This window comes from Pteropus medius, unplaced genomic scaffold (genome assembly GCF_902729225.1).
Source record: "Pteropus medius unplaced genomic scaffold, Ma_sr-lr_union100, whole genome shotgun sequence".
NCBI lineage: Eukaryota > Metazoa > Chordata > Mammalia > Chiroptera > Pteropodidae > Pteropus > Pteropus medius.
The window spans coordinates 12,920,425-12,944,439 of NW_024340699.1; the positions used below are offsets into that span (position 1 = coordinate 12,920,425).

Here is a 24,015-nt window from a genome sequence, read left to right on the forward strand (position 1 = left end):
GGAGTCAGGATGTGCTCAAAGACGCGTTAGGTTTGGGATGCCCGTCAGACCGAGTGGGAACGACGGCAGCGGGGGACGTGAGCCCGTAGTCCGTCTTGTGAGCGCACGCTGTCGTCCCTGTGGACGGCGCGGGCCCTGCTCCACTTGCCCGGCTCTAGCCAGCACTCCGCGCCCGGTGCCGTCTTCCCTCGGTCCGAAGCCAGCAGCTGCCGCGGAGCACCGCGTGCCAGCTGCGTCCCGCTACGTTCTCATCCGAGTCTCCCGTGGTCCTGTGAGGGGCTCTTTGTTTACACATCCATCTGACAGGCGCATGCGGGGAGACAGCGTGGGAATGGGACGCCCCAGCCCTTTTCCGAGAGCCCCTTCTCCTGTCATACGTGTGGCAGGCAGTGGGTCTCCCTGCCCTTTGTAACAGATCGTCATCTTTTTATGCCTCCTCAGTTCCTTTCCTGAAGCACTCTCAGTGTTTAGAGTTTTCAGGTGCATCAAGCCAGGTAGCCATTGCCCAGTCCGTTTGACTTGGACTTAGGTCCCCTGTGCGTTGTTGGGCTGCGGCAGGTCATCGGGGGCGGGGGGGCAGGGGGCCTGGGGCATCAGTCCCACCACTCCGGTTCTACTTCAGCTCTGAGATGTTGAGTAGACATGCCTCTCCCTGTAATTCACATACACTGGGCATCCTTCTGCCCTAGGGTACCCAGCCGAGAAAATCTACTTCCTCTTCCTCGAGATTTTCCCTCGCCTATGCGAATGAGGGTGCAGAGTAGCCAAGGGCACAGGCTCAGGATCAGACATGAGCTCAGACCCCGGCCCCACCACCTTTAGTGCCTGAGTAACCATGGGAAAACCATCTAAAGCCTCTCAGAGCCACAGCTTCCTCCTCTGTATGATGTGGGCGATAGTGGTGCCCCTCTTCAGGGGTCAGGACTGAATGAGGCCATCTCCGAATGGCAGTTAGCTCAGCACTTGGCACAGGGGAAGGACTGGGTACCTGTGAGCTGTTGCTTTCTTTGAGGGTCCGACAGTTGCGTGCTGGTGTCTGTCATCTTCCCGTCTAAGGTAGAAGGCGGCGATGGTGACATGTGAGCTGCAGAAGCATGGAGTTATTCTGTTCTTGCTCCGCGTTGCAGCAGTCGTGGAATGAGAGAGAAAATGGAATCTCCCTTAAATTCACAGTGTGATAGTGCCACCCAACATCTGCATGGCGTGTGTGGTTTTCGATCAAAGTTGGGAGCTATAGCCCTGTTTTGTTTTGTTTTTAAACTTGTTCAATTAGAAGTGGTCGCTTTAAAACAAGACAACAGAAATCCTTAGTTCTTTTGAAAAAATTTTTCACTTGAAATGTTTAAGACGGTAATCCTGAACTGGAACTGTCTCTTAGTGCCATCTCTACCTGTGCATGTCCACAACTTTGTGTTTTGGAGTCCTGTTTTATTATTTTAAAGATCTTTTTAAAATTTCAAATGTAGTATTTTTTAAGTTTGAATGGAAATGCGTACAGTTAATTAGTGACACCATAAGGAATAACTCGTTGTCAGCTTCATTCATTATTGTTAGTGTCAAGGTGGTCATATTTTAGCCTTCATCTACTAATCAAGGAAAAAGGGAGGTGAATAATTAATGTTAACTTACTCACTTTTATAATAGCTTGTAGAAAACTTTTAATCTTCTAATGCTGTATTTTACATTCAGATGTAAAGAAAACAATCACTTGTAATCTGTATATGGATGTAAAATCTACAGATTATTTCTTTGTGATGTATAATTGATACTCTTGAGTAAATTGACATTGTCTTTTTAGCTAAAATAAGAGTAGTACATTAAAATCCTCCTTGGGAAATTTTTTTTTTTCATTGCAAACCCTGTACATACTTTAACTTGACAGTGTACAGCAGATAGGCTAAATTAGTTTAATTGCTAACGGAAATGAAGTAGGTAATAAGCATTCAGTTCTCTTCCTCAATTTATCACTCCCAATGACAGAATTCTCACCTCAGACCTGAATCTCCCTGCTCCTTGACACAATATTTGGTTATAATTTTCAGAGAAGACGTCTCCCCTAGCTATCAACAACCGTGGATATTGAAAGACTAGATCTCTGATAAGTCTGATAATTCTGATTTTAAAATATCTAGAATATTTTATTATTAAAGCATTTTAAAAATAAGAATTAAGAAATAATTCCTATGTCAGTCATAAGGGGTTTATTGGTTTCCATTAATTCTTCCTTCAAACCTTGTTGTCATCTCTTCTCTTAAAAAAGAAAAAGAACGTTTAATGTTGCTGTCTAGCTACCTTATTTCACTTTGATTGCCAGACTACCAAAAAATAAGTTGGTTTATACCAACTTTGTCCTTTCCGCATCATCTTTCTTTTCCCACGTGTCACCAGAAATCAGGACTCTGCGGGAGGCTGACACTGCCTCGTGCGTGTCCTGCTCTGGGCACGTTTCCCTCCGAACGCTTCTCACGTGCCAGGCACCGAACCCACATAGTCCAGTATTTTAGTTTCTTGTTTGGCAAAATAAAAGTTTTATAAACAAAAATATCCCTTGTTTTTTTTTTAAAAAAAGGTGATCTTTTCTGTGGCTCGGGAGCTTCTGAGACCAGACCTTGATGTTGTTTAGTAACAAAAGCTTGGGTAAATAAAATTCGCCAGGAAGTTGCCCATGAGGGCCCTGGGGATGGGAACAGCTCAGCGGGGGTGCCGGTCCTGAGAGGGCTTGCTCTGCTGGGGCTCGGGGTCACACCCCAAATGCAGCCAGGGTCTGTGCAGCCTGCCACACAGAGCCTGCCTCTTCATCTGAAAACAGTGGTTTCAGTGGAGGAATTAAAGGAGGGCGAGTTGAGGACCAGGCATTCAGCTTCAACAAAAGTAACTAGAAGTTTCTGCAATAAATATCGTGCAGCAGTAAAAGCAGAGTACAGATGCCATCCTTTGACGGGTCAGGCTTTCGCTAGAGTTATCTTTTCCTGCCGTCACTATACTTCTTTACGTTCCTTTTCACTGCAATCATCCTTTTATTCGTTTGTTCAGTATATTTATTAACCAGACTTTTAGAGCCTGTTGTGTGCCAGGCAGGCCCTGGGGCACACAGGTAGCTGACACTCAGGTCAAGCTCTTGTCCACGTGCAACTTCCGGAAACGTTCAGACACTGCGTGTTTTCCTCCAAGCAGGCGCTGCCTCCTAACTACTGCTGGTTCCAGATGGCTGTTGTGTCGTTTTTTGTGTCGTTAGTTGATAAAGTATATTTTTTAGAGTAGTTACAGGTTTATAGAAAATGGAACAGGTACCTCATGACAGAGTATTACCTGTGCCTCCCCATCCTCTCCAGCACTGTCGTCATTCATTTCAGGTATCCATAAGCTACAACCACTCGGTACCTTGTTGCTATTATTATTTTGAATGAGCAGTTACTTTTTTTATTCCATCTTTAATGCTCTTTATTTCTTTATGTAAATTCAAGTTTCTGACATACTTGATTTTCTTTCTGAAGTACTTCATTTTCCTTTGATGTCCTTGGTTTTTGTCTTTCCTGTTATCTTTGAGTTTTGTTTGTTTGTTTTAAATCCTTCAAATGGAGTCTCAGATGAAGCCTGCCGTTCTTATCCTGGAGCCATGTTGATGGGTGATGGGTGGAGGGTACTGGGAGAGGGAGCATTTGATAATCTTAGGTTTAAATCTTCCTTTTTTGCTTTGCAGGGTATTTTTGATGGGCCATAGTACCTGAGATGTGACCTTCAGAAGAGTTTCTTAGCCTTCTTCTTCTCCCCTAGCTTGAGACTGGAAGGCCAGAGGGGCTGGAGTTATTTAGCTAATTGTCCTTCCTCAGGTCAGATAAAGCTTTAGAAAAGAAACTTCTCTTGAGGGCTTCTCTCTGTATTAACTTCTTTATACAGAGCAGAGCAGCCCTGGCTGATTTCAAACTGTTTGCTCCCTCCCTGCTCTCTGTACCTCCCACCCCCCCATCCCCCACCCGAAGCCCCTGGGGATTGTTAAAATAGTTCTGGAATTACTAGAAATGGTATAAATTTATAAAAATCTCATAAATCTATGTATATTATGTTATAATGAAGTTGTAAATAAAATTTAGTAGTATTAGAATTATAAAATGTATTTTGGAATACCAACCAAACTATGATCCTACTAAAAAAAGAGTTCAGAGTCTGTAGTTTTACATTTCACCCTGTCCTACTGATTTTCCACCGCCCTCTTCCAGACATCATGGTTAAGTGTTTTAGAAACTGGATTCTGTTCTCTTCCTCTTAGGAGTGTAGAGTTTTATTCTGGCAAGCAGTTAAATTACTGGTGGACCACCCTGATTTCATGGAGGCTTAGTTTTAGACTTTTTTCAGATGGATCTGGTTTGCCCTTCGACCTGTGAATTAGTCCTTATTCCTAAGGTATGGCCCTTCTCACTTTCAGTGGGAAACCTGTGATGTTCCAAGTCTTCCTGCCTTGGTAGACTTGAATCCCCAGCTCTGTATTCCCAACGTGTATATCTGCTGAGACTCTGCTAAGCTCTCCAGCCTTCCAGCTGTTGCTTTTTCTGCATTTCTTAAAGTCTCACCCTGTGCATGTGACATTTAGGTGTCAGACAAGGATTTGAGCTGTATCTATTTACAGATTTTTGGATCCTTTCCCATTGTTTGGGTGTTCCACAATTTATCCATTCTCATGGTGATAGACGTTGGTGTTGTCTGAGATATTGTGAATGAAACGTCTCTGAACATTTTTGTGTGTATCTGTTGGTGAACAAATGTATTTACGTCTATCAGTAGTTCGTTTCTTTTTATTGGGTAATTTTCCATTAAATTCTTGAAATGAGTACTTAGAGCATTGATTTTAACTCATTATTTTATAATAAATGCATTAAAGGCTGTAAATTTCCTCTGATCACCACTTTAGTTGCATCTTAGATGTTTTATATACTATCTTTATCATTTCATTTCAAAACAATTTTAGCTTCCATTGTGATTTCTTCTTTGACCTATGGGTTATTTAGAAGTCTTTTTCATTTCCAACATATGGACATTTTCTAGTTAGCTTTTCATTAATAGTGTCGAGTTTAATTTGGGCTTGGTTAAAGAACGTTCTCAGTATGATCCCAGTCTCTTGAAATACAGTGAGCCTTTCTTTCGATCCCTTTGTAATATTCTCTTTGCTTAAAAAATGAAGTTGTCACATATAGGATTCTATATGTGTCCACTGGGTCAAGTATTTATCGTATTCAGGTCATCTCTATCTTTTTGTTGCTTGTCCTATCAGTTCACTGAGAGATATATATTAAAGTCTCTTACAGTGATTATTGATTTGTTTCTTTTTATAATTCAGTTTTGGTTTAAATATCTTGAGACTGTGATAATAGATGCACATAAATAAAAATTTTTCTGATAAATCACTGCTTTATCTCTAATAATGCTTCTTGCCCTCTACTTTGTCATCTTTGTTTGGTTTTAATACACCTACATCAGCTTTCTTCTGGTTAGTATTTGCCATATATCCTTAACTCTCAACCTTTCCATATCCCTGTATTTAAGGTGTGTCTCTTGTAAGCAGAATATAGTTGAGTGTTGTTGCTTTTTTAATCCTAACAATCTTCATCTTTTAATTTGACTCTAGTCCACTTACTTATACTTTTGTGTTCTGCTCTCTGTCCTATGTTCATTTCTTCTCATCCTCTTTTTTACTGTTTTTCCCCCTAGTAGCTTGGTAGATTTTTGCACTTTATTCTTTTAGTGGCTACTCTAGAGATTTCTACACGCATCCTTTCTTATAAGTGGGATGTCATTTGGCACTTTACTTTCACCTCAGACGATGGAAGAACTGTAGAGCACTCTATAATTCTCTTGTATAACTTCTATTTGTCCCACTTGTTTTCATCATAAGATGAGATAAATCATGCTCAGTGGTATAGAATAGTAAGAGTCTCTGTGCAAGACATTAATTAGAACTGTTTGTAGTTGGTTACATTAGAAGCTAGACTTTTGGAGGAATGTTCAATGGAATGCTCACCCTGTCACTTAGTTGGCATTATCCCCACATGCACGGTGTTCACAGTGGCAACACTGACCAGAGGAGAGCACCTCTGACTATAGCCGGGGACTGAGTTTGAACAGCCACTGGTAGCTTATTCTTAGATGCTGGCAGAGCCTTTTAAGTTTGGTCACGTGCCTGTGACATAATCTGCCTGCATAATTATTCTGTGTCAGTGACTCTAATTTGTAGAGTACATACTTGTGTATTTAACATATCCCGTGTATGGTTTGCTTTAATTTCCATTACATTTTCTCCTCATCACATTTGATATTTGGAAAATTGTCCAAAAAAATATCCTTTTTCCAGTGACATTTTTGGTCAGTCTTACTTGAATCCATATAGTGTAACTTCAGGCCAGCAGTAGGTTGGCTTCCACCTGTCATTTTATTGTCTGAGTCTACCTGAAGTGACATGGAGGAAGTGGTATGTGACTCAGGCAGTGCTCCGTGCTCTCTTGAAATAATACATGGGTTCCGATTGTCACGATCAAATATAAATGAAAAAGAATGTTTATGCCTACCCGTTCAGCACCTGTGCTGTGCTGCTCAGGTCCCTTAGTAGTCTCTCTTTGGTTCCTCTAAATTTGTACTCTGAATTGATGAAGAATTATCTAGTTGAAGATATATTAATAGTCCAATGACTAATCTGCATTTCAAATGAAAACTATGCGTTCATACCAATAATACTCTTTAAATTTTTGTTATTTAACTTTCCATTCTAAGTCCATACTGCCCATTGGCTGAATGTAAACCTTTATACAGCACTATCTAAAATGTTAGACGTATTTGTTCATGGTTCCTAACACTAGCTATTATTTGTATGAATTTTACAAAATACTGATAGTAGACATTGACTTTTAATTATGTCAAGTTCATGATTTTAAAATAGGTATATATTTAAATTCCTTTAATATTGCCATTTAAGAATATAATTTATTCAGACTGAGTCACATTACTATACTTACTATTAGTTTTTCCCCAAAATGTCAACTCAAAACCTAAAAGGAGAAAAAGGCAATAGTTGGTCCCGTACCTACGGTGCTTGGTTTCTGGGATCGAGACGCTGCTCCCCGCCTGGGTGTGCGTTTAGTTCTGCTCCATTAGACTCTGGGCTGTGCTTTCTCAACTCCACCCTCTTTATAAAAAAAAAATTTTTTTTCTCAAATATAATTTATGGAAAAAATTATATGGCTAAGAGTAAACATGCATGATACCACGTTTTAGACAAACTAACACTTGCTATGCTTAAGAGTAAACTTCTGTATGTTGAACATAAAGGCTGTTTTCATTTTCTGGTTCAAGATACACTTTTGGCAGCTCGTATGCACAGAAATGATGTTTTTTCATCCTTTTCATGACCGCGGCGGACTCAGAGGCGGCTGCTGCGAGGTTGGCATTTAAAGTGCAGGGACTGCAAGGGCCAGGAAAAATGAGGATAAGTCAGGTGTCCACGCCACCGCAGAGTGAATGGGCCTTTCACCGGCCTTTCCGCCCGAGCTGCCTGGGGGAGACCGCGGGAGGAGGGGCAAGAGGCACGGCAGGGGGGTGGGTTGGGGAGGGGACTGGGGCGCTCCAGCCCAGAGCGCCAAGCTCAGCCGTGTCCCCACGAGCACATGCTTTTGTTTTGACAACACACTTCGGAGAGAGCTGCGTTAAATAAGGTTGTAGAAATAAAGTTCATGACAGCATGAAAAAAAAATGTGAATGCCTTGATTCTAGCTTGAATCACTCTGATTTCAGCAAAATTATTTTTAAACTTTTTTTTAAAGTAGATATGATTTGCCAAGAATAAAGGGCTTGATTTTCACATGAACAAAGTTGGCTTTTTTGTTGTTTTTCATCTCAAACCAGGAGTTATGTATGGGTTGAAAAGAGATATGAAAGTCACTTAGATTATTTCAGTATCTGAAATGATTGACATAAAGTGACATTAATATAATTTTATTCTCGGTCATGCAAGGACTTCCTTTGTGAAGAACTCTGTTTCATGTTGAGCTTCAGGAGAACTTAATTATGGGATAAATGATATCATCGTCATTCAGGATGCGGAGCAGGCCTTTCGATAATTCGGCGGGGTGCAGCCGTGGGTGCTGGGAATGTGTCTGACCACTTTCGTGTTTACCCTGCAGGCTGTTCTGTTAGAGGTTCCTAGGATCGCACGATGTTTAGGGCCTTACCGGGTATGCACCTACAGCCTTCCAGGAGAGTCTCCACCCCTGCCACCCGCCATGGTATTTTAAACAGCACTGTGTGTGGTGGGCTTCAGGCTGAGGAGTTTGTTGACCTGGGACACCGTGGGGAGGGGTCAGAGGGAGCAACATATTACGTTTGCATGTGGAAAGATCCAGAAGAGAACAAGCTAGGAGTCGAGAGAAATGCTAAGAGCTTAGGACGGGTGGTGGGGCCCCTAAGAGGTCCAGCTGGCAGGTTTCGGTGTGTCGGGGGCGTCAGACTGGGGAGACTCTTCCTCTCCCTCTAGTGGCGCAGATTACTGGGTGAACACGGACTCCACGTGTCCCTCCCACGTGCCTTCTCTCCTGGGCAGGGGAGGGCTGGCCCATCTGCCACCCAAGGAAGCAGGGTGAGTAAGAGGCATGGTTTCACCCGAGAAGCAGCCCAAGTGGTGACACCACACGCACAAGGGAGTGAGTCTTTGTCGTGGGGTATGACAGGTGAGACTGGCTGCTGGGATTAGAGAATAGGGGATGAGTTCACTTTGAGGTATGTTGAGTACGAGGCGCCTGTTAGGACACCCAGGTGGACCTGTTCGGGAGGGAGTTGAATTTCTGAGTCTGCAGATGAGGGGAAAGACTGGGCCGGCCATTCGAACGTCAGATGTCTTAAAGTGTTTTGAGAGCAGGGCACAGCAGAGTCCTTCGGACAGAGATGGCAGCGGAAGTCACGGTTCAGTTGGCGCTCTTTCTCTCGTTCCCGTAGTCTGCCACAGTTGTAACTTCAGTTTTCCCTCATCTGCAGCCTCATTTCACCCAGAGAATTCCTGTTCTCTGTCCACTGCACTGTGGGATGGTCAGTGCAGCCCACCTTGTTGTTGTTTGGTGTCTGGTCTAGTGCTGGTTCCCAGTGATGCTTGGTTCTCCCAGTGTAGAGGTGTCAGACCTGGTTGGTAGATGAGTTGGCAGAGAGGCTCTTACTCCCCTTTATCAGAGTTTAGTAGCGGAGATTTGCACACTGCCACGAACTGCAAGAGGTGTGCTTGCAAATCAAGTGGTCGTCTTGCTGCTCTTTGGAGTAAGTCTCCTTTGTCCTGGAACATTCTCTTCTGTCATGTGACTGCAGATGTTTCCAAGAATCGGAGTAGTCCCAGGAGATAGGAGGCAGAGCAGTGTCCCTGCCATGGTTTCCCCTGGCGTTAATACTTTCCAGAATGACACAAGAACTAATGCGAGAAAAAGAAAATAACCTTTATCTTCCATGCCTGACAGATAATCAGATTACTCTGGGGATTAGGTAAAAATAAGTCGTTTATTCCTACAGTTACCATAATGACCAAGAGAATCTTATGTAAGAAAACTTTAAAAATTAAACTAGATAAATAAGATCTAGCATATGGAATGAGTAAATATAGAAAGAACAATGAGTTTTAAGACAAAGTTGGCTTTTTTTTTGATGAACAACGTGATAGAGTAAGTTCGCTGCGTCTCTCCGAAGCCCACCAGCCATGGGGACGCATTGGTGTTGCTGACTGTTGGGGGCCTGGCACTTGCAGGCTCCCAAGGCAGCAGTGGACCGTGCTTCGCTGGTTCCCATTTCTTCATCTCATCACAAAAACCACGCAGTGGCTTTTCCCCCTAACGTTCCTGGTTTTATTCACAGGCCACGTTCTCATAGAGATTTCAAGTACCCACAAGAAACTCGACGAGAGTCTTAAAGAAAATGTATGTGAACTCTTTTTATATTTACAAAATGTTTATTTTTAACTTTTATTTTGTTTAAAGTCTCAAATCTGGTATGAATTTTTTATCTCCTTTTAACTAACAGTTCAAAACATTCCATAAAGAGATTATCCATGAGCTGGAGAAGAAGACCGAACTTGACGTCAAATACATGAACGTGAGTGCGCGGTTCTGCTCCGGCTCTAAGGGGAGGCAGGCGAGGGGCACGGGGCCGGCTCTCAGGGGGCTGCGCTGGCCCGTCTCTGAGCCCAAGGAGAACTCCCACTGTTTAGTCGGCGGCGTAAGATGAGGACGGAGCCAGGGGTTTGGTACGTACATGAATGCATAAGACCGACAAGGTTCCTTTGGGCCGAGTGGATTCGTTTTTGCTAAAACTGAGATTTTATTAAAGCATAGAGAAAATATTGCAAGGAATCTTACTGCTCTGGAAAGCATCGTTTTCAGGAGCACACACATGTTGATGTCGTCTGCATTTGTGTTAGAGCATCTGTTGCTTTCGCAGACCAGCACTCTGGGACGCAAGCTGTACAGGGAGAACACCGTCTGGGGTTCCCGGGTGTGACCGGCAGACACGGCCTCTGTGTGGCACCTGTTGCCAGTCACCGGTGTTCCAGCAGTTTTCTCTTGCCTGGCCCTCCAGCCAGACGGCTCTCTCCATCTCCCGTCTGCCGTGGAGTAGCTGTTTGCTTTCCCAGCCAAAGTCCCGTCTTCTCAGCAAGACCCGCACGTGGCCGTAAGCGGTGCACCTGCATGGACGTGCTCTGTGCGCCCCGGAGGGCTGCGGGGCCACCCATGACTTCTCAGGGGTGTAATGCCAAGTACTTTCCACACACTGTCTGATTTTTATCCCTACAGAAATTCTATAATGTGGGCACTCTTATTATGCTCACTGTACAGCTTAGAGGGGAAAGATGGATTTCAGAGAAACTAAGTAATTGCTGAGATACATAGGAAATGTGGGAAAAAGCCAGAATTAACCCAGGTCAGTTAGGCTCTGAGAAACCCTGCTACACAGCACCCAAGCAACTGGAAGAGGTTGCGTCCTTCATTCTCTTTCCTGAGGTCATAAGTCATAAAACAGGAGTATGGGATTTAATATTGGTTATTTATTCACCAAAGCACTTACCACCCAGTGTCCAAAAACCTTTCGGGAAAGAAAGAACAAGAGAAAGAAAAGATACCGCTGTCCTCCGAGAGCTTCCCTTCCGGTCCAGGGCCTCTCACAGACACGGGACTTGGGGCAGACAAAGCAGTGTGCGGTGTGGGCACGCAGGGCCACAGCGGGGGAGGCAGTGTGCGGCGTGGGCCTCGGCCAGCCGCACCCGGTGGAGATGTTAGCAGAATAACTGCCTGAGCGTCTGCAGGTGCTGCAGTAAAGTATGTGCAACTCTTAACTTACAGGCTACTCTTAAAAGATACCAAACAGAACATAAGAATAAATTAGATTCTTTGGAGAAATCTCAAGCTGAATTGAAGAAAATCAGAAGGAAAAGTCAAGGAGGACGAAATGCACTTAAATATGAACACAAAGAATTTGAGGTGAGTGCTTCGCACTACTTGATTTTGTTGGTAATCAGTTTACAGGGAAGCTTGCTTACCGCATTCAGTCTGTACTTTATCCACGGACTCATGTCTCTCTTGAAGTTAAAAACAGCATTTGGACTTGTATGAGCTGAAGGCTATGGAGTTTCCCGAGGTAAGAGTGATTAGTTGCCTCCTAAAAACGCTGACATTTTCTCCTCGCTCCAGGAGGTAAGGGACTCTCCATGAGCAGCATTACTGTCCCCATTTTACAGATGGGAAAAGTGAGGCTTAGGTTAAGTCATGTGCTAACACTTGGAACTGGGGTTTAAACTTGAACTTTCTGGTTCCAAAGCCCATGATTTTTCAGTAGGGCGAGATCTTATATCTGGAGTACCAAGTAATATTTTGTGTAAATTGCCCAATGGAATGTAAGGCCTTTGGCAACTTCTCTTCACTCATGAGTCAGGGATCTTAATGACGATGTTTATCTGCTCAGGTCAGGTTACAGCTTTGTTACTTTGTCTAATGTTTATCTGCCTTTAGTAGTTACTCCATTATCAAAATAAACCAAGTAAAGATGGTAAAAGATAGGTGTCAGGCTGTGTCGGTACTGTTACACTTGTCTAATTATTATTTATTTTCCTAGTATGTGGAAACTGTTACTTCTCGCCAGAGTGAAATCCAGAAATTCATCGCAGATGGTTGCAGAGAAGCTCTACTTGAAGAAAAAAGGCGCTTCTGCTTTCTGGTTGACAAACACTGTAGCTTTGCAAATCACATCCATTACTATCACGTACAGGTGGGTGTGATGGCAAGTTGTGTTGCATGCATTAATCTTATGTCATATCTAAATGCCCTCGAAATGCTTCACCTTCTGTATGTGCCCCCATATAAAGCAATGGGCCTACTTTGCCAATGAGAAGATTTCAAAGAAATAGTTTTGGGCCAACTTGAATATGTAAACTTTTAGAATAGATGAAATAGTCAAATGTCAGCTTATAACATTAGTTCAGTAATAAACCCAGATTTAAAATCTTTTATAAAATCGTGTTTAATAATTGAGAAGTGGCATTTTTTTTCTTTTCCCACCTGTGAGTCAACTTTTCTCAGATTCTCAGTGACTCATCTTCGGCATCAGTGTCTTCACAAAACCTGCGGGCGAGTCTCAGCAGGCCCCAGGCTGCCCCACCTGGATGGTCTGAGATGCTCACCTTGGGGGTCCATGCGCATGGTGTCGGTGGAAATTTTACCCAGGCCACAGACTCCATTCACAGTGTCAGGACAGCCAGCTATGCTTACTTTTCGTTCTTCTTCAAGGTGTTTGTCCGTGACCTCGTCACCTGAGTCACTCGGTTTTGCTGCCCTCGTTCAGCACATGTGGTTGTGAGCTCGTACCCCAGGAATCATTCATGACGAAACGCGTTAAATTTCCTTTTTTTCTTTTTAACATTATGAATTCTGTCAAGCCTTTGTAAGCATCCAAAAGTAGCATTGATCAAAGTTGATTATTCATAATATAGTAATTTGGAGAGCGCTCCATGATAGAAGCAGCTATGTAAGAGCTTGAATATAAGACAACTTCCTCTTTTTTTCAGGGTAAAGGAAATTTGGCCTTATGTATGTGTATATGTCATATGTTATATTCTGTGAAGTTTTTGCGACTTTAAGGAGTATTCAGCTACCGAATCTAAATACCTCAGGTCTAAAATTATTACAGAAAAGGCAGTCAGTGATCGCCGGCTCAGGTGCTGTCGCTTGTGTCCGCAGCGCCGGTTTCCATGGTGAGGGTGTCCTGCGGAGGCAGGGCCATAGGCTGGAGAGGGACAGAAGGAACCTGGAAGCTCTCTTCCTGTGGTGGCGCCCTGTGTCCTGAGGCAGCCTGGGCTGCTTCCGGAGAGTGTAGCTGCTGCCCTCTTTCTCACACTTAACCTTGGGCCCCAGTTAGGCTTTCGAGAGTGACACAAAACGAATTACTTCTGTGCTGGAGTCTCTTCGACCCTCTGAAAGTCCCTTTTGTGCCTTCTCTTATCCTGGCTAACGCGCCCCAGCCCTTTCAGTGGCGCCTCGGACAAAGCAGGCCCGGCGGCTGGTGTGTCAGGGGTCCAGTCGGGGGCGGAGGGCAGAGGTGGTTTGGGGGACGGCTTTGCCTTCTCTCACGACTTACTGCAACACCCCCAGCCCACTAGACCTGATGAGTCTAAGCAAAAACAGTGTGGTTGCAATGAAAATAGTTTCAAGAAAGGGCCCCTACTTCCTTTTCCCAATCGGATTACTTCCCTGGAAAAGGGGGTTCGCTGAAAGGCTTTCCAGTTGTAAGAAGCAGAGCCAGGCTAGTGGGAGACAGATGCCTCTGCCGCTGTGGGACTTATCTCTGTCATTCTGTGTCCCTCTGCTCCGTGGCCCAGCTTCTCTGCAAAGCCCATAGTCTGCTTGCCCCAGAGCCCCAGTCAGCCTGTGGCCAGGGTGTCCCCTCAGCATTGTCCCTGGCTCGGAAGAGCCTCTAGTTCCTCTGTCCCACAGACGAACTTCTCAGGACAGATCTGATTTACTTCTCTAGCACGTAAATTCGGTTCCCCTAGGCTCAGAGATTCCACTTCTGGGACTGTCGCTTGTGTTGGAGGGGCTTCTGGAGTAGGAGGGGAAGAGCGGTGATTGACATTTCTGGGGCCACGAAGGAAACAGATTAATACAGACTGCTCAACCGTTTCAGGTGTTGAACTTGTTCTCAATCATTTGCAGTCCTTGTATTAGTCTTAAACTCTGTATTCTCATGGAGGGAGAGGGTAAATTCCTTTAGAACAGGAGCCTACAGCCATCTCAGCAAATAAGATACCTTAGATACTCACAGATGTTTAAACTACTCACCGAATTTGCCTCACGGCTCCCCTACTTCTGGTGGTAAGCCAGTAGTACATTATCACTGATATTAGTTGATGTAATTTTTGTCAGTTCTTAGAACAGTACACATTTGCCTTTAGTTTTGTTTCTTTTGGACTTTTAGTCTGCAGAATTACTTAATTCCAAACTGCCTAGATGGCAGGAAACCTGTAGTGATGCCACCAAAGTCCCAGAGGAAATCATCAACATGATAGAAGAAATAAAGACCCCTGTCTCTACCCCAAAATCCGGAACGCCTCATCCTTCACCAATGATCGAGAGAAGCAACATGGTAGGTACCAGTTATCTCTGAGATTTCAATTATGTATTTACTAGTGTGATTTGGGCCATATGCGCACAGAGAACCAAAGCCTTTTTTCTATTAGTGGAAATCACGGGTCCTCCTCATTTCTCCTGAGGCCTATCATCTCTCACTTTTACCCACCACCTTCAGATCCAGAGTCAGCCGTGCAAATGTTTTGTACTATGCACTGTTGTCTTTGTTCTAGAAATTTTATTGTTACTGTTTTCAATTGCGATGATTCCAACTTTATAAGTTTATCCTCAATGAAGAAAGTACAGGTGTCTTAGAGAATAGATTGGCAAAACTCTGATGTCATCCATCACAATATAAGGCGCTTTAGTAAACACCAGTCACCGAAGTACTCAAGGTAATGGGTTCGAGCACTGTCGCTTGCTCTTCTTGGATCTGGGCCTTACCCCTCTCACAGACACACGTGGAGATTTGGATCCAGCAGATAGTTTAGGCACAAGTCCACGCTGGCTCTGAAATGACAGGCAAAAGATTAAAGAGCAGCGACCGCCGACAGGATAGACCCGTAAGTGCACGGGAAGCGAGGGAAGGTGCTGCCATGGGCCGAAGTGAGACGGAGTCTCTAAGAGGCCGTGGCGATGAGAACAGAAGGAACCCCGGCCCAGGGACAGGCAGGCAAGGCTTCTCCAGAGGGGACAGTGAGCTTAGGGCCGCGGGGTCAGCCCTGGGAGACAGCCTGGCGTTTCTCTGTGTCGTCGGGTGGGGTTCTGATTCAAGCCATCTGGGCCGGTCGGTCCCTTCCCTTTGTCTTGTGCTGAACAGCGGGCTTTTGTCTGCTGGCCAGCACAGCGTGTTTGGACGGAGGCGGTAGGGCACCCTCCTGGAGTGTCTTCCCTCTTCCCCACCTCACCACGGGTACCTGTGGTGACAAGAACAGGCAAAATACAGACTGTCACATACAGTAAAAAGAATAGGGGCTGCCGCACACATGAAGATAACCAGGAATCACTGAACAGGTGAGGAAACAAGCACCACAAAAAGACGCACCACAATGTGAAACAGAACGACCACTGCTGGAAGCAACAGAGCCAACAGGGCAGAGAACTAATCCAGAGAGAACGAAAAAATAGTCCATCCACAGAGAAAAGTCAACTAGAGATCTTAGAGATTGAAAATTGGATTATTATGTATAGTTAAAATGATAGGTCTAGGATTTCCTTCAGAATAATCCAGGCACAGGAGATGATGGATGCAGCATACATGACACAACAGTGGCCAGCAGTAATTATCGTTGAAGCCAGGCGTTGGATACATGCGATTTATTGTGCTATTCGCCCTTCTTTTGTACCTGTTTGAAATTTTTCTAAAGTAAAAGTTTGTTTTTCATTTCTCTCTCCCCCCTCAGAAAAGAAACAGACAAAACATAACAATAGTTGAGCTCATTAGGACAATGGAACTGCTTGGAAAATTAAGCCAAACACTCTCCCAAAACACAGTGCAAAAACAGGATTTCTTTTAAAAATCAGGAGGATAAATATAATGTTAGACCAGTTGAGACGCGGGCGATATGTAGATTCAGCTGCCTCCTCGGCATCACCACCGGACGTGTAATGGAGATCTCACGTTCAGCTTGTCCAAAAACATAACTGATTTTCTCACTGAAACCTGCTTCTCTAGTCTTTCCCATCCAGTGAATGACAACTTCAGGCTTTCCAGTAGCTCAGACACAAAACAGCAGCTCTCCTCCCTCTTCTCTCATGCCACAGTCGACCCATGGGCACACCCTCCTGTTTTGACCTTCAAAACACGTCCCAGGTCCAGCCACCCCCGCCCCATTGCAGCTCTAATGAGGTTCCTGCAGCTAGCCTCTGCCTGGTCTCTCACACGCAGCCAGTGTTCCTGGATAAGCGGGAAAGACCAGAATCTCGACAGGTTGCAGAGTGTTAGGGACAGAGAAAATTCTGAAGACTTCTGGGGGGCGGGGGGGATATAGATCACTTAGAAAGAATAGAGAATCCCACTGATTCTAGGTTCCTTATTAGCAAAACAAGATGTTAGAAATTAATGGAGCAGCGCACTCAAAATTCTATGGGAAAATTATTTCAGATGTAGAATCCTATAGCCAAGTTGCACTTAAGAGAGAGGCTAAAATCTATAGAAACAGAAAGTAGATTAGTGGTTGCCAGAGGGTAGGGGGAAAGGCAGAAACAAAAGACAGAACGAAAAAAAATGTGGTGGCATTGAAATAATTCAGAATGGGACACCTAAGACAACTTTGGGGAGAAAGTGGCATTTAAAGCATGTAAAACAAAACAGCCCTGGAAACCAATATTCAAATAATAAAGACTTTTTCACAAGTTGGGAAAAATTATGACACCTTTTCTTAATATTCGCCAAAGGTGCCCCCAGCTCCTTCAGCCAGAGCGAATACCAGCCCTTTGATTGATATGTTTAATAACCCAGCAACAGTTGCACAGAACTCAGGTAAGATATTTCTTTTAAAATACTTTTTTAAATTTTTCAAGTATTTAGATACATGCATTGTGAGGTAGAGATAAATAAGCACGTCGGGCAGCACACTTCCAGCATTGGCTGGGGAAACTGACACCTCACAACAAATAAAGGTCTAGGTTTATGAGAAAACTGTAAGATATTTTATAAGTGGCACCTTTCTTTGATACATACTAATTCTATATACTAACTGATGTTTGCAAGAGTAAATCTATTGAAGGGTATTATTTTAAAATGGGATATAATGTACAGAGAGCTTCACACCACGGCGTATGTTCCATATTTGGTGACAATTATAATAAAATTTCAGTTTTCAATAAAACAAAGTTCACGTGACAAAACTATGGTGGTTGATCTTACCACTGTGCATAGTTTGAATTATAATCAGTGATTTTCATTGTCTCTAACAGCACATCATGCTTTCTACAGACTTAAGTTCTCACTGCTTAAACTCCTTAACTCTGTAGATTGTATTTTAATAAATCGGGACCAGTTAATTGTTTGCAGACTCAACTCTGCCTACAGAGTCTTTGGCACCCATGACCCTTGAGACTGTCATAGTAGCTGACCCGTCTCTGTGTGGGGTGTCTCACAGGCCCCTTCATATGAGCCATGTGCTGGAGAGCCTCTGGACTATAGCATTCACAGCTGTCGGGGAAGAGATGAGATTTTCACAGTGGCAGTTGGCAAGATATAGTCTGTAGTCATTTGCCTTTGAAGGAAGGATTATAAGTTCTATATAATGTAAATGGAAATATATAATGCTGTGTGCATCCCAATTCTTCGGATGACCTTCTGAAAAAAAAAAAATGAGAATAAAAGCTAAGTGAAATTTGCTGGTGGATTCAACACCACTGAGGTAGTGGTGTGTTAAGGAGATAGCAAAGTTTATATTGTAATCATTAAGAATCTGTAAGGATAAAGCAGAAAGATCTCGCATTGTTTTAAAGTAAATACTTGGTTAGCAAAATTTGGGGGAAATCTCCATTCCAATTTTTTTTGAGTGGTGAAGTATCAGCCTGTATCTGAATTGAGACATGAAGGGCACAGCCAGGGCTGCACCAGTGCGGCCCATGTCTGGCTCCTGGCTCCACCACGTGCTAGCCGAGATCCCCGGCCAGTCACTGGACGAGGAGTGCGGACGGGCACTTAGGGAGGGCTCGGTAAACGTGCTTGCCCTCACCACGTCCTCACCACACTCGGGAGAAGCCAGGCAGCCGCAGCGGCGAGAACCTCTGCATCCCAGAGTCTGCCCCCTTTTCTTTGTGACCCAGGTCGTGGGCAGTTGAGTTTGCCTTGATGCCTCCACTGCCTTGTGATTCATTTTGAGGTGCAGGGGAAGCAAGAATGTCAGGCCGTCTGCTGGCGGAGCGGTTTGCCCCTCAGCCACCCCGACTGAGGCAGTGCGGGTGACGCCCAGCATGGCTCCGGGGACCCTCCTCTGCGAGAGACCTCGGGCCCTGGCTCTGCCCGTGTTCCTTGCAGCCCCTGTCCATCCAGGCAGGGACAGCGGTGTGGAAATAGAACGCGCTTGGGGTCTGAGGAGAGTGACTGCTGGCAGGATGGGAATCGGGGGTGTCGGGCCTTGCATGTCGGAACGGGCCTGAAAAGCCATCATTGCTGTGTTCGTTTTCAACCGATCCTTCAGATGATCCCAGTTTACAGCGATCGGTTTCTGTTGCTACTGGACTGAACATGATGAAAAAGCAGAAGGTGAAAACCATCTTCCCACATACGGCCGGCACCAACCAGACCTTACTGAGCTTCGCACAGGGAGACGTCATCACACTGCTCATCTCTGAGGAGAAAGACGGCTGGCTCTACGGAGAACATGACGCCTCCAAAGTGTGAGTCTCAGGGGGCGAAATCGCGCAGCTGTCGTGAGGCCAGCACGTCAGAGCTCCTGTCTCTCCTTTGAGCCCCAAATAGTCTTTGTGGACATACGAGCATTTTAGCCAAAGTTAAGGTCACAGTTTATAGTTCTAGTTTAGTTAACTGCAGTTACTCTGTCCCACGCCATTTTCTGCATATATATACACAGATACATTTGATGCATGAGCAGATCATTAAATCATATGAAATCACCTCTGAAAGTAGGTTTAAATATTCTCATTGTTGAAAAAAGTGACTGCGATTTTTCAAGGATAAACTGCATATCAGATCTATGGCAAGAGTTAGCACATAGTTTACGTGCCAGCTTCATCGATTCACCCATGAGAACGTGCACAAGCCTTACTTGCAAGTAGGTTAAACTGGTTTTGTGTAGATTATTCAGCTATTAAATAAAACCAAAGTGGAAAAGACTAAAAGGGAATCCAAATAAAATCAGTGCTATCTATAAAACACGTTGTGTAAAGTGGTAAAACGAACTGGCCTGCCCGAGTTGTCCTTAGTGGGTCACTGTCCACTTGTCTGCGGCTAGTGCCACAGCCAGCCCTTTTCTCTCACTCTTCACACGCAGGAGGGGTTGGTTCCCATCGTCATACACAAAGTTGCTGGAAGAAAACGCAAAGGAGGCGGTGAACGTGCCCTCCCCAAGGTAGGACTTGACCGGGGCTCACGTCTGCCAGGGACAGAAAACATGACCTATTTCCGGGCATGTCAGAATTCTCTGGGTATGCATCGAACCCCACAGGGAAATCCGGAGCATGGGCACTAGTAAGCAGGAGATCGCTAGGCTTGTTTCCTTGTGACTTCCATTTTCCATGGAAATGATTTTCCTGTCTGTGGTGTGGCATGCCGCAGACCCACTCGCCGGCCCTGTCACGGTCCTCCACCACCCACTGATGGCTACATCCCAGGCCCACATCTTCTTCTGGTCCTGCTTAGCACCCTTTAACACCGGAAACACTTTTTTCGAAATGTTCTCCTGCCTTGGTTTCTTGGCATTGGCCTTGCCCTTCCCCAGACACCCCTTCCAGTCCCTTCCAGACCTCTCGTCTGCCCACTCACTGCTTAATCAGACCTCAGTCCTTTTTCCCTGTCTCCTTACTGGGCCATCCTGTCAACTCCCGTGGCTTGAGTTACTCCCCTGGGCTTTGCTTGGCACCTCTCGTCCATAACCCCTAAATCTGTACTCCGACCCTGCTAATAATTACATCGTATTGTGTGTTCTGTCATCTCCTGCCGCACCCATTTATTATTCATCTGTTGTAGTTCTGGCCACAGATATTTAGGATGTTTAAGTTTCGGGCGGCAGGACCTCCTCTAACTTGTCTTCTCCCGTGGTGGTGGTCAGCCCGGCGCCAGTGAGGAGCATGAGCACGGTGGACCTGTCCGAGAAGGCCTGTGCTGCCGTCGCCCTCCCCCCGCCCGACTACTCGGAATGCCTGGCCAGGGGCACGGACGTGTCCAAACCTCCTTCTACCTTTAAAGCACCCGCGTCCAAGCCGGAAACCGCGTCTCCCGTGAGTACGGCCACACAGCGTGGCAGCCCAGGTGCCTGAGTCCTGCGTAGTGGTCTCTGGAGGGATGTAGGGAAGTGGTGACCCTTGGGAGGGGGTGGGCACTCTCTGCTGGCCCCTCTAGACCCCCTTCTCTGTCACATCTTCCAGCTTCCTCTCCCTTAACTTCAGTCCTGTTTTATGTTATCTGTAAGTGGCGATTTACGGAGTGAGTCCATCATATGCCAGACTGTTCGGTCTTCATCTCTCCTTGCCTTTGGTAATGGCTGTAGCCTTTAGTCATTTCATCTTTTCCCTGCATTCTCTTCAGTTTTTCATCTTGTTTTCTGAAGGATAACCTAATCCGTATGCTAAAGTGTATGCTTCGGACCACATGCTGTATAAACTGTGCATGCGCATTGTCTTTGATCCCGAACTCTGTAAGAAAGACAGTAGACATGCGTCATTGCTTTGACAGCAGTGTTTCTGAGCACCAGGCCCTGGTGTGGGCTCCGGAGATACACAGATGAGCAGAGGGCCATCCGCCAGTAGCATCCTTGTACCCAGGAATCAGTCCCTCAGTCCCGAAGGGGCTCTAGATGGCACCTGACTACCTGCAGCAGAGGACTGCTTCTCTGAGGAGGTGACATCTAAGTTGAGACCTGAATGGCAAGGAGCCCACCATGCAGGGGTCAGGGGGAGGAGCTTCCCAGACAGAAGCAGCAAAAAGTTTAAAGCCTCGGGGAGGGTGCAAGCTCGAGGGACAGAGAAGGAAGGTGAAGAGTCCAGGGTGGCGGAGGGGTTGAGGGGGCCTTTTTTTGTTTTTCAACATATAAATTGAAAGAGATGGGAGGAGGAAGATGAAGACCAGGGAGACACCGAGGAGTAAGAGGAGCACGCCGAGGACGCCGGGGCGAAAGCGAGGGGGGGCGGAGCAGGGGGGGCTGCCCCGGGCATTGCTGTTCGCCCACGCCCGGGTGCCAGGCGGCGAAGCTCGTCAGCGGACGGGGCTCTGCAGAGTGGGGGGCACATCTCATATAAACTAGGTGTTTTGAAGGCCACGCCCTGGGCCTCCCAATGCGAGCTGTCCTCACTGGGTGGACGAGGGCACTGCCACATCTGGCCTGGAGGTGCCCTTCACTGAAGAGAGGGGAGCATGGAACGCCGTACGGGTTTTGAGACAGTGGTCAGTTGTGACAACAGCAGTGGGCTTGGTGAGAAGTGTTAAAGGGGAGACCTTTCTGGAAATGTCCTACTTTTCATAGTAGGCATTGAAGAATGCCCTAAACAGAAGGGCACACTGACTCTCCACGGAGCAGCTGGTGACCAGCACCAGGTCACGAGCCAGGACATGACCCACCCCCAGCCGCCGCCCCCCCACCCCCACCCCCTCCGAGCTGAGCTGGGCTGCGTGTCCTTCTGTGGCATCCAGTGGTTGTGGGGCGTTGGCTGATAGAAGGTGGTTGCCCCGTCTGTGGACATTCGGGCTATGGTGCCCATGTGTGTTGCTTGAACGAACCAGGAGTGCGCTCATGGGGGCGCGGGGCGGCCCCAGGACCCGCCCACGCTGTGGTTCCAGGCTGTCGTCTCAACAGTTGTTGTGCCCTCCTCCTTCGCAGTACAAGTTGTTGCTTCTTGTCACTTTACTTTCAAGGATAAGACATTTCTCTTCCACCTTTGCTTCTCTGCAGTGTTGTGGGCTAAGCAACCCAGGTGACGCGAGGGGGCTGGGAGGGAGGCCCTGCGGGAACACGCGCCGGGGTTTGCCTTGAGGACATTTGGGGGGCACTCCCAGGTGGGGGTGTTTCTGGTTGCCAGTTCAGGGTGCGGAGTGCTCCTCAGACCTGATATGTGTGGTGGGGAGAGACTTGTGCCCGAGGAAAGGCAAAAAGGGGTGGTTTCCAGTGAGTGTCACACACAGGCCACGGGCTTGGCAGGAAGTGCACTTCCCAGGCCAGGACACAGCTGCCCCTCCCCCTGGCCCTGGCCACAGGAACCTTTTCGCATGTGTGCTTCTGTGCCTCCCAGCCCTGGCGGCTCTCGTTCTGAGCTTTCAGTTGAGGCGACACGTTAACGGGTGGGACTGTGTGTCAGGCATCTGGTGTATTTTTTAAATAAGTTAGAAATTAAACATAATCACATGCTGGAAGTCAGAAGTGCATGCTCTGGGGCCAGCGGACGGAGCTCAGCTGGGCCTGTCGGAGGAAACCATTCCCTGTTAGGATGCACTGAGGAGGGCGGCTGCAGTGCTCCCATGAGAAAGATACTGCATCCGGACTCTGCCTCCTAGGCGCCCCATCGAGGTGACTGACCTTGCTGACCTACTGTCCACACCCCGCCCCCGTTCAAGATGTGAGGTCCTCAGGTCCCCAGACAGCAGGTGCAGGCCTGAAGTGGCCCATGTCCCTCGCCCTCCCTCTGCCTTGAGAGTCAGTAGGTCCAAAACCCAGTAGAGGCCAGAGGAGCCCCAGTGTGGCCTTCAACCCCGGCCGCAAGCCAGGGAAGCTGTCTGGTCTAATTCAGAGCCCTGTGTGCCCGAGACCACGCGCACACTGACCTCTCCAGGCAGCCAGCGACTTAGGATAGCCAGAGCAGACTGAGAGCTGGTTCCTAAAGCTGCCGGCTCTTTGGAATGAAGGCAGACACTGAGTCCCGGCCACAAGGGGAGACCCCCCCAAGTCCCTGGGATGCAGGTGAGGCCCAGCGCTCCCTAAGGACTGCCGGGCATCTGCAGGGCTCGGGGTCCCTAAAGGCAATGCGGTATTGGCACATTCGTGTGCGCGCTTCCTCCTCAAACTTCCGGCAAGATCTCCGGGTAGCAGTGAGCACTCGTCTATGGGCACCAAAACCCAGCAAGACTTTAATTACCATTTTTCATGGCATCATTCAGGAGTGGGCTCCCCAAAAGCCAGCTGCAGTCACTAACTAGTTTTGCAGCTGAAAGGCCAAGGGCAAGGAGCAGCAGACCCTGCCAAGCTTTCCGAGTCTGAGACGTCCCAGCACTTAGGGAGGGACCCTCACATCTTTTCAAACGTTTTCCCTTCTTGCCATTATTCTTTCAAGTGACTTTACAGATACCTGGGTCATCTCAAATGAATCGAGACTCCAGGGCACTTTTCACCATTTGTTGCTTTAAACAGTCCCTTGTTTTAGGTGCCTTTACCTTTGGGTCTTATTTAAAATGTCTCAATTTCACGAGCCTTCCATAAACTTCACCTTTATCTTTCTCACAGAATAACACGAATGGGACGGCAAAGCCTCCTTTCCTCAGGTATGTCTAACTCTCCTAAAGCCCTTTCAAGCTGGAAGTTGCCACCTCCCTGTTGGTGAGTGGCCTGTAGTGTCCCCACGAAGGGCTTGCCTTGGTGCACAGGAGACACAGGCCTGTAGGGTCAGGAGGCCGCAGCCACCTGCGCTCATCACAGTCCAGGGAGCCATGCACCCGGGGCCAGAAGGGCAGTCTCCTAGTCACATGCTGCATTTGGTGGCTTTATAA

The 24,015-nt window shown here is 46.5% G+C and overlaps 1 protein-coding gene across 1 annotated transcript in view; it reads left to right on the forward strand.

The window, feature by feature from the left end:
* Window positions 1-24,015, forward strand: part of BAIAP2L1 (BAR/IMD domain containing adaptor protein 2 like 1) — a 67,691-nt gene that overhangs the window by 41,611 nt on the left and 2,065 nt on the right. Inside the window, exons 4-13 of the mRNA XM_039878517.1 lie at window positions 9,871-9,932; window positions 10,036-10,107; window positions 11,352-11,489; window positions 12,121-12,273; window positions 14,476-14,643; window positions 17,025-17,109; window positions 18,785-18,983; window positions 19,598-19,675; window positions 20,375-20,543; window positions 23,753-23,790. Coding sequence (XP_039734451.1) covers window positions 9,871-9,932; window positions 10,036-10,107; window positions 11,352-11,489; window positions 12,121-12,273; window positions 14,476-14,643; window positions 17,025-17,109; window positions 18,785-18,983; window positions 19,598-19,675; window positions 20,375-20,543; window positions 23,753-23,790 — 1,162 coding nt within the window. The remainder of the gene's footprint in view (window positions 1-9,870; window positions 9,933-10,035; window positions 10,108-11,351; window positions 11,490-12,120; window positions 12,274-14,475; window positions 14,644-17,024; window positions 17,110-18,784; window positions 18,984-19,597; window positions 19,676-20,374; window positions 20,544-23,752; window positions 23,791-24,015) is intronic.